Raw genomic sequence first — 12,933 nt, 5'->3', positions numbered from 1 at the left:
GATCCATAGGTCGAAGCTCAACCACTGGCTGGGCTGAACTATTATTTTAAAATTAGAAATACTTATCCATATTACCAGTAGTATGTGAACCACACACTAAAGAATGCTATATGAACACATTATAATAATATGTTCCATAGAATATGTTTTAGAAAATGCTTTCTGGAGAAAAAATCAGGAGGGAAGTCCAAATTGAAGTCTGGGTCTGATTGCTCTGGTCTTTGAGATTCTAAGAAGTGAGATGAATTTAGTGATTTTTACATCAGAGATGGAGAAGCTTTACTGAGATAAGTGATGGGAGGACAAGGCATAAGGATACATGCAGCAATATCTGGATCTTTGAACTTCCTGGAGAGGACAGTTTATAATACAGACTGTAAAAAAAAAAACATATATATATATATATATATATATATATATATATATATAATACAGACTGTAAATATATATATATATATATATATATATATATATATATATATATATATATTTATTATTTTTTTTTTTAATCTTCTTACCATGCTGGCCACTATGTTTGTACATCAGAGATCTTGGAGCTCTTGAGTAGTGGGAGCTGAGTTCATTCGTGTCCTCTGACCAGCACTCACCTAATGCACTTAGAATATAGGATTCTTCTGTGGTGAGCCAAACCCTGAAAACTGAGTCTGTTCAACTAAGTAAATGGTTCTAAAAATTACAGAAAGTGAAAAAGGTTCTCCTGGAGCATTTTGATTAATAGCTTAAAGGATGGAAAGAGGAATTTATTTCAGCACCACAGGCTCTTTGAGAGAGAAAGCTCCCTAAGAGATCTTTGCTGATTATTAAGTCTCTAAACAGTTTTCATCTATCTTCTTTTTCTGTAGGGGGCCCAGATTCCACTCCCCTCTGAAGCTACCAATGTGAAATTGCCCAAGGAGCACCTTTCCCCAGAGCTTTTGGTTTCCAAAGCAAAGTTCAAAGCAGAAGTTCCCACTGATCAGAAAGCTGTGCACTCTCCCATCCAGTCCCAGCCAGCAGCTCTGCTGGAAGTCAGGACACATACCTCTCCAGTTCGTTCACAGGGCCTGTCCCCATTGGCCACTTCCACCATCATCCCCACACAGCTCCCCATTTGCTCCCAACCTAAACCTTCCTTTGAGGCCACCATTCCATCTCCCACCAAGTCCCCCATATGCTTCCAGCCTGATCCAGTGAAAACTTCCACCCCTCTAACCCCACTCCACATGAAGAACCAAGGGGATGCCAAGTACAGACTGGGCAGCCCTCTTGCTATGGACGAGGCCCTGAAGCCAAATGACTTGGTGGCCGAGTTCTGGATGAAGAGCGCAGAAATTCGCCGCAGCCTTGGGCTCACACCCGTGGATCGGAGCAAGGAGCCCAAGCATAGCTTCCCCTCACCTGCCTTTAAGCCATTATCCTTAAAATCCTATTCAGTTGAGAAGTCTCCTCAGGATGAGGGGCCCCATCTTCTAAAACCTCCACCTAGGAGACTGGCAAAGTCAGATAGTGACCAGCCCTCTCTGCCAACCCCCAAATCCCCATCTGAAAGAGAACTAAAAAGCTCCCACGAGGAGCGAAGAGACCTGTCCAACAGTTCGGGGCTGGGCCTTCATGGGAGCTCCTCCAACATGAAGACCTTGGGAAGCCAGAGCTTCAATACCTCAGACTCCACCATGCTTACTCCACCCTCAAGCCCGCCTCCACCCCCACCCCAGGACGAGGAGCCCGCAACTCTTCGAAGGAAGCCATATCAGATATATGGGCAGAAGGAAACCAAGCCCAAGGCCTCCATAATCCCACCCCCACCACCTACTACCTTTATGCGGGCCCCCCGAGAGCCTGCCCAACTGCCCTGGGAGGAGGTACGGAAGTCATTTGTAGAGAGTGTAGCTGAGATCCCCTTTGCTGATGACGTGGAGGATACATATGATGACAAGACCGAGGACTCAAGTCTGCAGGAGAAGTTCTTCACACCCCCTTCCTGCTGGCCCCTCTCTGACAAGCTCTTCCCCCCACCCCTAGCCAAGGAGAATGTCAAGTTGCTTACTCTAGAGAGCAGGGTTCAACTACAGAAGAGGGAACTACCTATAGTCTCTCCAGAAGCCAAGGAGCTGGCTGAAGAACGCATGCGAGCCAGAGAAAAGTCTATAAAGAGCCAGGTGTTGAGAGACGCCATGGCCAAACAGCTGAGTCGGATGAAGGAGATGGAAATTGGGGCTGAGACCTCCAGGCCACCAGGAGGCACCTGCCATAAAGCCTCCTCAATGCCCTCTAAAGGCAAAGTCCTTGGCCTTAAATCCCCTAAATACCCAGTGCACAAAGGCCCTGAGGAGCCCACCTTGAAGCACAAAACCACTAGTGAAGAATTCCTCTCCCCCACATTGGACTCTGGGGCCCCAGATGGTTCAGTCACTTCATCCGAGGGCTCTAGCGGGAAGAGCAAAAAGAGATCGTCACTCTTCTCCCCCCATAGAAACAAGGAGAGAAAATCTAAAGGTGAAGGCCAGCCCCTGGAGAAACACAGCCCAGATCTCCTGGAGGAAGCAGCTGCCAAGCCCAGGTCCTTGTGGAAATCAGTCTTCTCAGGGTATAAGAAGGACAAGAAGAAGAAGGGTGACAACAAGTCCTGTTCCAGCACCCCTTCCAGTGGTGCCACTGTGGACTCTAGCAAGCACAGGATGTCTCCAATAGTGAGAGCAGGTATATCAGCACCAAGGAACCCCTTCTGGGGCAGAGCATAAGGTGTGCATCCTTCAGTCATTTGGTTCTTCTCAAAAGGTCCCTTCCCCATGCCACTCCCCCAAGGGTGTTTAGAGCTGTGCTGACAGGGTAGGGAGGAAAAAAAATTGAACAAGGGGTTCACAGAACATATTTAATAGGATAATTCTAAAAAACAGCCTGAAGCTGGGTAAGGGAGACAGGAGGTTTATGCACTTCCTAAAGTCGCTCACCCTAATGGAGGGCAATGCTGCTGGGAGTTCCAGGCAGTCTCTTTGGGCACCATCTATTCAGTGTTGGTCCATCCTGCCTGAACCGATGTCAGCATCCAAGTTCCTAGCTCCTCAATATAGGAAAAGTCATTCAAACTTGAAAGAAACCAAACCTCCACCCCATTCCCCCAGGCTACTCTTGTGAGTATAGAAATCAGAAAAGCACCATGGTATTATGGACTGGTCAGAGTCTTCACTCTGCCCCTTCTATCCATCCTCACAGAGCTGCAGCTGCGGGACCAGCGGAGTTTCTCCGAGGACTCTGACCTCTCCAGTGATGACATCCTCGAGAAGGTCTCCCAGAAGTCCAAGCGAGAGGTACAAAGGCCTGGTCAGCAGTAGGGCTTCAGAGGCATTGGGAATCTCAACTCCTGTCCTCTGTTGAGTGTTGGTCTTTGATGAGGTGGAAGAAAGGAAAGCAAATCCCAAAGCAGGGGTGGAATCCCAAAGAGGGGAGCAAGGGGGTACACAAAGTGAGAATGGGGTTTGATTGACTCATGAGGGAGCCTCTTGCTCCCTGGACCAGCAAAGGTGGGGAAGTAGTTCCCCTTACATCACAGACCCACCTCTGAGTGAGGCAGCTATGAAACCAGTGCCTGAATTTTTTTTTTCATTTTTAAAAACAAAAGTAAGTTATTTTTGTTTAAAATATTTATATAGAAAATTTAAGATAATACACTTTTTTAATTATTTATCTTGTAGCCTTACCAAGAGATAACTCAAGATTACCTCTTTCCTTTGCTTCAGTCTGACTAAATACAACTAAAGTGTCCTCTTCTTGAGTGCTTTGGCCCAGCCGAGAGCATGTGCATTTGCTTTCTAATGGACCCAGTCCCAGTTCACTGCAAAAGCATTGCTCTGTTACTGATGTGCTCTTTTGGCATTCCACAGATATATCATGATTTTATGCTTCTGTTGCTGCCTCTACCAAGATAGTACTCCCTCCCTTCCAGAAATCAGTAAATGACTGCCCCACATCAGCCAGGGTACAAATGTTGAGTGCATTCCTTAGGTTGTAGTTATGTGGCTCCTATGGAACTTTTCACATGCTGCTTGGGGAAACCATCTGTCTTCTTTTTCTTACTTGTTCTAATAATGACTTTTTTTTAATCCTGGTTGGTGAGAGAGAGGAGGCAGTGAGAGGCAGAATCAACATGCTTAAATTTAAATGTGACCACTAGGAGGCTAGCTCATTCTTCTTGGGGTCAATATGCTCTTGAAATGCGAGCTGCACAGTGGTGGGCTCCCCAATGCTTCAGAAGAAGCAGCCAGGCCACAGAAGTACATCCTAAGGCTCTCTAGGTCTCCCTCCCTCTCTTCTCCTTACCTCCCTGACTGCCTCTCAACCTTGGAATGGGGATGATGAGGAAGCCAGGTAATTAACCTCGGCTCTGAGCAGCTCTGCACAAGACTCCTGGAGTAAGAGGTTATAACTACTGCCTGAAATGTTTGTGTGGTTTTTTTTTTTATAAATATCAGTTCTTTCTGCTATTTCAGGTTTCTTTGGTGACCCAGGGGGCACCCCTTATTCTGTTCAGGAGCCTTGCCAGTAGAGAGCCTTTTGAAAGACAGCATTAGGTTGCTACTCAGCAAGCTCTGTGTCAGTGTCTCTGGTGACAGGAACTCCCCACCATCTGTCACCCATCCCAGCACCAATAGTATTCAGTGGGGAGGAGTAGTCTGAATCTCCATGAGCAAATGAACTACTAAATGAGAAATAGCATCTATATGTTTAAATAGTTTAATTTATACATGAAAGAGATTGAGAAGAAAAAAGGGAAGTTTTGAGGCATGAGGAAGAACCTATCTTCACGGGAGAAAAGTGAGCCCAGCTCTGGCCCATGTGCCTCAGTTAGTTGAGCATCATTCCATGCACGGAAAAGTTGCAAGCCCAATTCCTAGTCAGGCTAAAAACACAAAGGAAGGGAGAGAGTGAGAGAGGGATGGAGGAAGAGAGGAAGGGAGATAGCAAAGCCAGCCCAGGCCTTCGTCAGAGTGGGACTCACTATAGTGCAACTGCAAGAGTCTATACCCAGGTTCCTCACCTACCAGTCTTATGTGACATGGTGAAAAAGAATAAATTTAGTCTTTGTGTTTGTTTTAAACTTTTGATCTTACTCTATCTTTTATTCTATTTTTAATTATTATTATTATTATTATTATTATTACTATTCTGTTTTGTTTTGTTTTTGCTATCCCCTTAAAAGTCAATTTATATACCACATAGCTTAGCATTCAGAAAATAATATGCACCAAAGGTAGTGTCTTGTTCCCCTTGGCTGGTCATTGTTGCATGTGTGTCCATGATTAACCATGGGGCAGTCCCCAGTCTAGCCATACTTCCATTAATTGTTCATACATGCATGGAGCAGTCACATACACTAGCAGCAGAACTTTCTGTAGCTGTGTCATGACAGAGAAGGAGGGTGACATACCCTGATCTTTGCTGGCTGGAGTGCATGTAGTAGTGTCGATCTGAGTAGCTGGGGGACAGGACTGCCCTTTGGGACTGAGTGCTGCAGGAATGGGGAATTCACGAGCCCTTGGTTCCTGATCTGCAAGGTGACTTGTTTAGGGCACTGGAAAACCACTGACACCGTTAAGGACTACCTGCTCAATTGGCTCTCCACTATCCCTTGTTTTCTTATAATAAACATTACTAGAGTACACACCTGAGTTGAATTTGGATGACTCCTTTAAAGTCTATAAAAGACTCCTTTTTTTTTTTTTCTTGGAAGCAATAAAGAAGGTGTTATGAATAGAAACAACCCCTCAGCATTTGCTTCTCAGTGATTGCCCAGAGCTTATTCAACACTCACTTGTGCCTTCATTTCCCACATTTGCAGGTGAAATTGCTCAGATAGTTTCATTCATTGAATTGCACTGGATTAGGCTGGTTGCCTCTCAGATCTTGATGGCACTGCTGAAACAGCCACTCCCTGCCTTCCTTTCAGAGCAGGTTCGTCTCCATAGTTTCTTCTTCAGACCATTAGTTCGTCTCCATAGTTTCTTCTTCAGACCATTAGTCAATTTGGAATTCTCTCAGACTGAAAATAGAAGCACCTTTGTTTTCGCTACTTTAAATGTTACTTTTTAAAAGAATCTTATAAATATTGCTCATCTGAAGAAAGTGGTTTTTGATACCAAACAAAAAATGAAAGTACTCTAATTTCCCCCCCCCCCTGTATATATCCTAGTAGGAGGCATGGAAAACATCTTACCAATATATTTACCCTAAAAAAGTCTTTAAAAGAGCAGACATTCTTATATGAGAAACAGGTGATACTAACAATAAAGAAGCATATGTACTTTTGTTGCATTAATTCTCTGTCAGTACTCCACTGAACCTTCTGTGTTCCTGTCACAATGGGAAAGAAGCTCACTTGTGGAGCTTGATGTGTATCCTGTGGCATTTAGGAAGTACCCTGGAAGTCTTCCCATGCCTCTGGCCTCCCTATTTGCCCTGCAGGCACTCTGCAGCCTGGAATGGTGCTCTCTATGTCCTAGTCAACCAGTGCCCAACATCTCAGGCACCTGACTGAGGAAATCTCTTGTTCCCTCCAGCCAAGAACTTATACAGAGGAAGAACTGAGTGCCAAGCTGACCCGGCGTGTACAGAAGGCAGCTCGAAGACAGGCCAAGCAAGAGGAACTTAAGCGGCTGCACAGAGCCCAGGTAAAACCAGGAGGGGCCACACCACAGCACGCTTGTTTCCAACCAGCTATTCCTTATCCATGATGAGGGAGGGAGAGGAAAGCAAAGCAGAGGTAGATGGGGTGTCCCACTACCTGAGAGGACAGCCCCAAAGGCTCAGGCCACAAACCCCTGGCTTAATATAACTACAGAAACCTCGATTTTGTGGAGTTTTAGGTAGAAAGGGAAGAGCTTAGCTTTGAGTTTCTAAATTCCTTACTGTGAGATAATTTTAAAGTCAACTAATTCAATTTAAGAATATTTATTGAGGCAATCTGTGACCTGGCAGCCTCTGATGGGCCTGGGATTTAGAGATCAGGGTAGTGTTCCAGTTATCAGCCTCTGTCTGCAGGCCTCACAGATCATAACCATTCTAGATTGGAGATGGTGAGGACTAAATAATTTCTGTATACAAAGTCTTAAAAAGAAACCTAAATATAATATGGGTCTTTAATTAAATCATATCTACTTGTATTCATAGAGATTAGTTCACTAATCAAAAGGTATACAACAATGAGAAACATTAACAGAAAATCCAAATACAATGAAGTATTTCTCTGAATTCCACGTTTCATCAAGCATCCAAAACCACCAGTCTTGCCGAAACCGGTTTGGCTCAGTGGATAAAGCATCAGTCTACGGACTGAAAGATCCCAGGTTCGATTCCGGTCAAGGGCATGTACATTGGTTGTGGGTACATCCCCAGTAGGTGGTGTGCAGGAAGCAGCTGGTTGATGTTTCTCATCAGCGTTTCTAGCTCTCTATCTCTCTCCCTTCCTCTCTGTGGAAAATCAATAAATATATATATATATTTTTTAATATATTTTATTGATTTTTTTACAGAGAGGAAGGGAAAGAGATAGAGAGCTAGAAACGTCGATGAGAGAGAAACATTGACCAGCTGCCTCTTGCACACCCCCTGCTGGGGTTGTGCCTGCAACCAATGTACATGCCCTTGACCGGAATCGAACCTGGGACCTTTCAGTCCGCAGACCAACGCTCTACCACTGAGCCAAACCGGTTTTGGCAATAAAAATATATATTTTTTAAAAACACACACACAAAACACCAGTCTTTTAGTCCTTGTCTTGCACATTATTCCATATGCACATTATCTGCACTGATATGCCATTGGCTGCTGCTGCTTTGGGGGTTGAATGTTCTTCTGATTGCCCATTGTTAGTCCCCATGTAGCACACAGGAACTTTTCATTACAGATTCTGGCTGTGTGCTCCATTCTAGATTTCTTTTTTCTTTTTAATCTTGTAGAGAGAGAGTATCTGCAATAGTGTCCAAGAACCCCTGATAATGCTTTAACAATATCACCATCAGAAAGATCCCTGGTCAGTGTGGCTTAGAGACTAGAGTGTGATCCATGCACCGTGGGGTTGTGGATTTGATATCTGATCAAGGGCACGTACCTGGGTTGCAGGTTTGACCCCCTGCCGTGGTTGGGGAGTGCATGTGGGATGCAACCAACAATATCTCTCTCTCTGCTCCCCCTCTTATACTTTCTCTAAGAGCAATGGAAGAAATATCCTCGAGTGAGGATTAATACCAAAAAAATGAAGAAGCAGAAAGGTCCTAGGCTGTAGTATTTAATTCCTTCTCACAGGAATTGAATATATTTCCTCTCTTTGAACTTCCCCGAGAGAAGCTGGTCATTTCTTGATGTGCCCCCATATACATGCTGCTGACTGATGATGGGCCCTGGAGACATGTTCTTCATACACTGTACATGATGTCCATTAACTAGAGCCTTTCCAAATATTTAAAAATATATATATTTCATTGATTTTCTACAGAGAGGAGGGAGAGGGATAAAGAGTCAGAAACATAGATAAAAGAGAAACATCAATCAGCTGCCTCCTGCACACTTCCCACTGGGGATGTGCCCAAAACCAAGGCACATGCCGCCTTTGACCAGAATAGAACCTGCGACCCTTCAGTCCACAGGCCGAAGCTCCATCCAATGAACCAAACCAGTTAAGGCCCAAATTTTTTACCTTATTAGTTTTTTCCCTTCTGTATGTTTGCAGATTGTTGGCCTCTTGAAGGCTAGGAGATGAGAGGGTCTTCTGTTGCTTTATTCCCCATAGATCATCCAGCGGCAGCTGGAGCAGGTGGAGGAGAGGCAGCGACAGCTGGAGGAAAGAGGTGTTGCTGTGGAGAAGGCGCTTCGTGGGGAAGCAGGTACTGTCTGGGCTGTCCTGTGAGGAGGTTGTTCTTAAGGGAAGCCCCTACTCCCATCCCCATAGTAGGGCTAGTTTTTTTTATCACCTCAGCTTCTTTTCCAGTTAGTTTTTTTGGGTCCCTTCATCACAGATTTGGGCTTCTTATAAAACAAAGGAAAGAAAAGCACCTCTGTTTGTAACTGCCCCAAGGCCCACACCTGTTCTTCCACCCTGTCTTAGAGCTTGCCATTTACCTGTGGGATGAAATCTCAGTCTGTTGATGGCAAGCACTTCCTCTGTTGATGGCAAGCACTGGGCCTTTTCTTTTCCTCCTCTTCTTTTCCCGCCCCATCATTTTCTCTAGAAGAAAATAACTGGGAATAAGGAAGAACTATACCACAAGAAACCATCATAGAACTGCACAAGCAGAGCCCCTGGCCTGCTCTCTACATGTTACCTTTGGTTTTTGGCTATCCAGGCTCCCTTTCCTGCCCAAGCTGCTCAGAGTATGTGAGGACATATGCCTCACAGTCACTCACCATCTACTGTGGGTTGAGCACACATATTTCCCAGTGTCAGCCCAGACTCTGTATTTCCTAGTCTGATTACTCAAGGCAGGGTGGGAAGGCTCAGAGGACTATAGCACGCCAGCACTAAGTAGACATTGGGAAATAGCTGTGAGGGCCATTGTGCTTGGTGACTGCCGTTCTTGGGGAAAATCGAAGTGTAGTGCGGAAATACCCACCGTTCACCCAAGGAGTGTGTGGGGTGGATTAAGCACAGTTAGGCACAGAGAAAGCAAGGAGTTATCCGGAATCCCAAGGGCAAGGAATCCCTATTGGTGCAAGACCTGAAAACGATTGGAACTAGCCCCAACTGGAGCTCCAACACAGTCATGGAGTGATTGAAGTCTGCTTTTTTCAAGAATCCACAAGTCTCCAGATGTGGAAACCTCCATCTCTTGTAGAGAGCACAGGTTAAGCATTCAAGTTTTGAGGCTGGGGATCAAGAAAGGTAGTAACTTAATTTTGCAGTAGCACCTTATTACTTTCTTATCCTCGTGTGGCAGAGCGGCTGTGCTATGTATGTCTCCTGGTAAGCAGGCTATCTGTAAACTAAAGAAGAGCCAGGAACTGGACCAGTTGCTGCCATCTGATCTTGCTACAGAACTGACCAATGGGGTGACCTTGCAGTATGTGCCTGGTCTAAAGATGAATTCATAGGGTTCTTTAAAACTGAAGTTCACATGGTGGGAGTCAGGGGTCAGACATAGAAGTAGGTGTTTTTCCAGTCCCTTCAAGGCCTAGAAATTGCAGTTAAACAATTGACTCAGTGAAGAACTTCAAGTGAAAAGATGGGGTGGGGGAAAAGATGAGGGTGTGATGTTCTTGGGTTTGTGCCTTACTGATGCTTGACTTACTGCTTGAAGCCCAAGTCACCAAATGAAATGCAAATACTTGAACCACTGAGGAGCCAATGAGCCAGAAGCCTGGAATGTGTGATTGCAAGGCAAGAACTGGCTCTGTGTCAGCGGGTGGAGGTTCAGGTTCACTTAAAAGGATACCTTACTTCCAAATGAAGCTGTAATGTATCCACCATCCTATTTTTGCTCTGTGTCCTGCATGCTCTGAATTGGCCTCCTCAGTTAAGCCTGAGCCCCTCAAGGAAGTTGGTCCAAACCTACCAGAGATGCCCTGTACCTGCTATATGCCACTCGCAGGGCCCTGCCCTCTCTGCTTTCTCTTCTTGCAGAAGAAATTAAGAGAGAGCCCATCATTCCTTCCCCACTGATTACTTCTGCCAAAGTGGAAAGTGAAGGGTAGATCTCCCAACACGTAGTCAGACTAGCTCAATAGTGTGTGCCTCCTTGCTTACAGATTCGGAGGTTTGAGTGGGCCACCGCAGAGTTGATGGTTCCCGTAAAGCACTTGGGTGCCTGTCAGCTGCCATGCAATTTGAGTCTATGGTGGTGCTTCAGTGTTTCTGCATCATGCTGCGTGGTTCAAGCTGCTTTATACCATTAAATACTGACATAAGATTTTGCCAAAATTCCTCTTTCTAGCTGTTTAGATAATTTTCTGTTCATAATCATATACAAACAGGATTTTATCTAAGTCATTGGTTTTCAAACTTGTTTTTTTACCAGCAGAACCATTTTTACAAACCAAATTATAAACTCAAGTAAAAAAGAATTACTCTAAAATGTTAATCAACAAAATTTGAAAGCACGGAATCCACTTCCAGTTCACACCTGTGTAGGGAACATCCTGACACACAGAGGTAATTGCTGCAAATGGTAAGTCTTTAACAGATCACATGGAGATCTCAGGATATACAGTTTAAATGATAGAGATGCTTGACACTTAAATAGAGTACTAAAAATTGTTTTCACTGGGAAATCACTGACAAATCTAATAGTAGTTCATATTCTTCATAAAGAGTATATCTCAGATAAAAGCTCCCCAATACACAATGAATACAAACCCAAATATACTATGATATTGTGTTATGTGTATTACCTACCTAGAGGACCTCTTTGTGACAAAAGCTGCTTGAGGCTGAGGAAGAACTCTCTTAGGAACCTGACCTGTACACCATAAGAATATACATGCCAGAATGTCAATGAATGAATAAATGTCCTTTTCCCTAACACATTTACAGGGCGTACATATATTTACACAAAGAGGGCAGAAGAAACTTGGTCCTGAGGGCTTCACAAAAGCCATTTTACCTGGTAGTACAAATTAATGTGTTGATGGTCTTCAGTGGGTTAAAAGTTGGCATATCAAGCATTTGAACATGGAGTAATTTATTTAAGTTTTTAAAAATAAGGTAAAAGTATTTGTGAATCAGGTATTTGTGAGGCCCCTGGAGTAGCACTTGAAAAACCCTAGGGCTTCACAGAACATTTTGATAACCACTATTCTAGTCCATACTCTTCCAAACAAGGCTTTACCAGAAACCTCCATCCAAATACATAAACATCTATTCTGTTTATAAAGACAGGCTTCAGCAGTTCTATTGGGAGATTTTCTCAGGATGCATTTGGGAAATTCTAAGAATATAATAGCTCTTACCATAAGAATATATTTCCAAATATATTTTTTCCTTTTCTTATTTAAGCACATCACTTCCAAGGCCCCCCTTTTTTCAGATGCCCCAGTGGCCCTGTTTCTACTTGGCAGAGATCATCTTTGATGCAAATCTGTGCACACTGGCTGCTTCTTCCTCTGCTGCTTCAGCATCCTCTCCTCTTGTTAGTTCGGTTGTTCCCAGCTAATCTTAATATAGCATGACAATCTGGAGTCTTCCAGCAATGCTCATCAGCCCCTTCCCTGGGAGGCATACATCTGGTCAACTTATTTTTTGGTCTCACTGGCTGAGAGGTCAGACTGCCCAATTAGCTAAAATGCCTTCCAGAGGAGGAGGCCTGATATGGACCTGCCATCCATTGGCCTCAACTTACCCAAGGCTCATGAATATCCAGACCACCAGGGTTAGATTCAGAGCTTTCCAGCCAAGAGCAAGACTAAGACTGACATGATATCTGGTTTGGAGCATCTGGAAAGCCCTTTTTGTTCATTGAACCCTGATTCAAACTTAAACCAATGGATCAACCTTGAGCATGAGTTGAAAAATCATTCCAGGTTTGCATTCTACTTTTTGGTGTGTCCATTCTTAAGGGGGAACCCTGTTAGGAAACAAAAAGCTGCTAAGATCAGCATTCAGATTGCGAAATGTGGAGGAAAGGGAGAGAAATAGCAGCTGGCCTTTATTGTGCTCTGCATTTGTTTATGATTCTGCCAAAGTCCAGTCCCTCAGCACAGATCATTCTCTGAATTTCAGGCATGTGAATTACATAACATCCTTACTGGATTGCCACATGGAGCTAAAAAGCTAGGAGTGCCAATGGCTAGCAAACCTTGAAGAACCTTAAGACAAATAGCCACAGCTCATTTCCTACTTTTAGAGAGAAGACTGGCTGAAGTTAGGGTCTAACCTCAGAAGAAAAAGCATCTCCTTTCTCTCACCTAGCACAAAAGTGGTTCTGCAAGGAGTTTGGTATACTCACCAGT

General features: G+C 44.2%; 1 protein-coding gene across 16 annotated transcripts in view; it reads left to right on the top strand.

The window, feature by feature from the left end:
* Positions 1-12,933, top strand: part of MICAL3 (microtubule associated monooxygenase, calponin and LIM domain containing 3) — a 262,563-nt gene that overhangs the window by 222,700 nt on the left and 26,930 nt on the right. For all 16 annotated transcript variants that reach the window (XM_045588548.1, XM_045588555.1, XM_045588551.1 and 13 more), the window contains 4 exons: positions 864-2,700; positions 3,214-3,308; positions 6,555-6,665; positions 8,783-8,876. In XM_045588548.1, coding sequence (XP_045444504.1) covers positions 864-2,700; positions 3,214-3,308; positions 6,555-6,665; positions 8,783-8,876 — 2,137 coding nt within the window. The remainder of the gene's footprint in view (positions 1-863; positions 2,701-3,213; positions 3,309-6,554; positions 6,666-8,782; positions 8,877-12,933) is intronic.

The sequence above is a fragment of the Pipistrellus kuhlii genome, unplaced genomic scaffold, assembly GCF_014108245.1.
Source record: "Pipistrellus kuhlii isolate mPipKuh1 unplaced genomic scaffold, mPipKuh1.p scaffold_m20_p_3, whole genome shotgun sequence".
Lineage (NCBI taxonomy): Eukaryota > Metazoa > Chordata > Mammalia > Chiroptera > Vespertilionidae > Pipistrellus > Pipistrellus kuhlii.
This window is presented reverse-complemented; position numbering and strand designations above follow the sequence as displayed.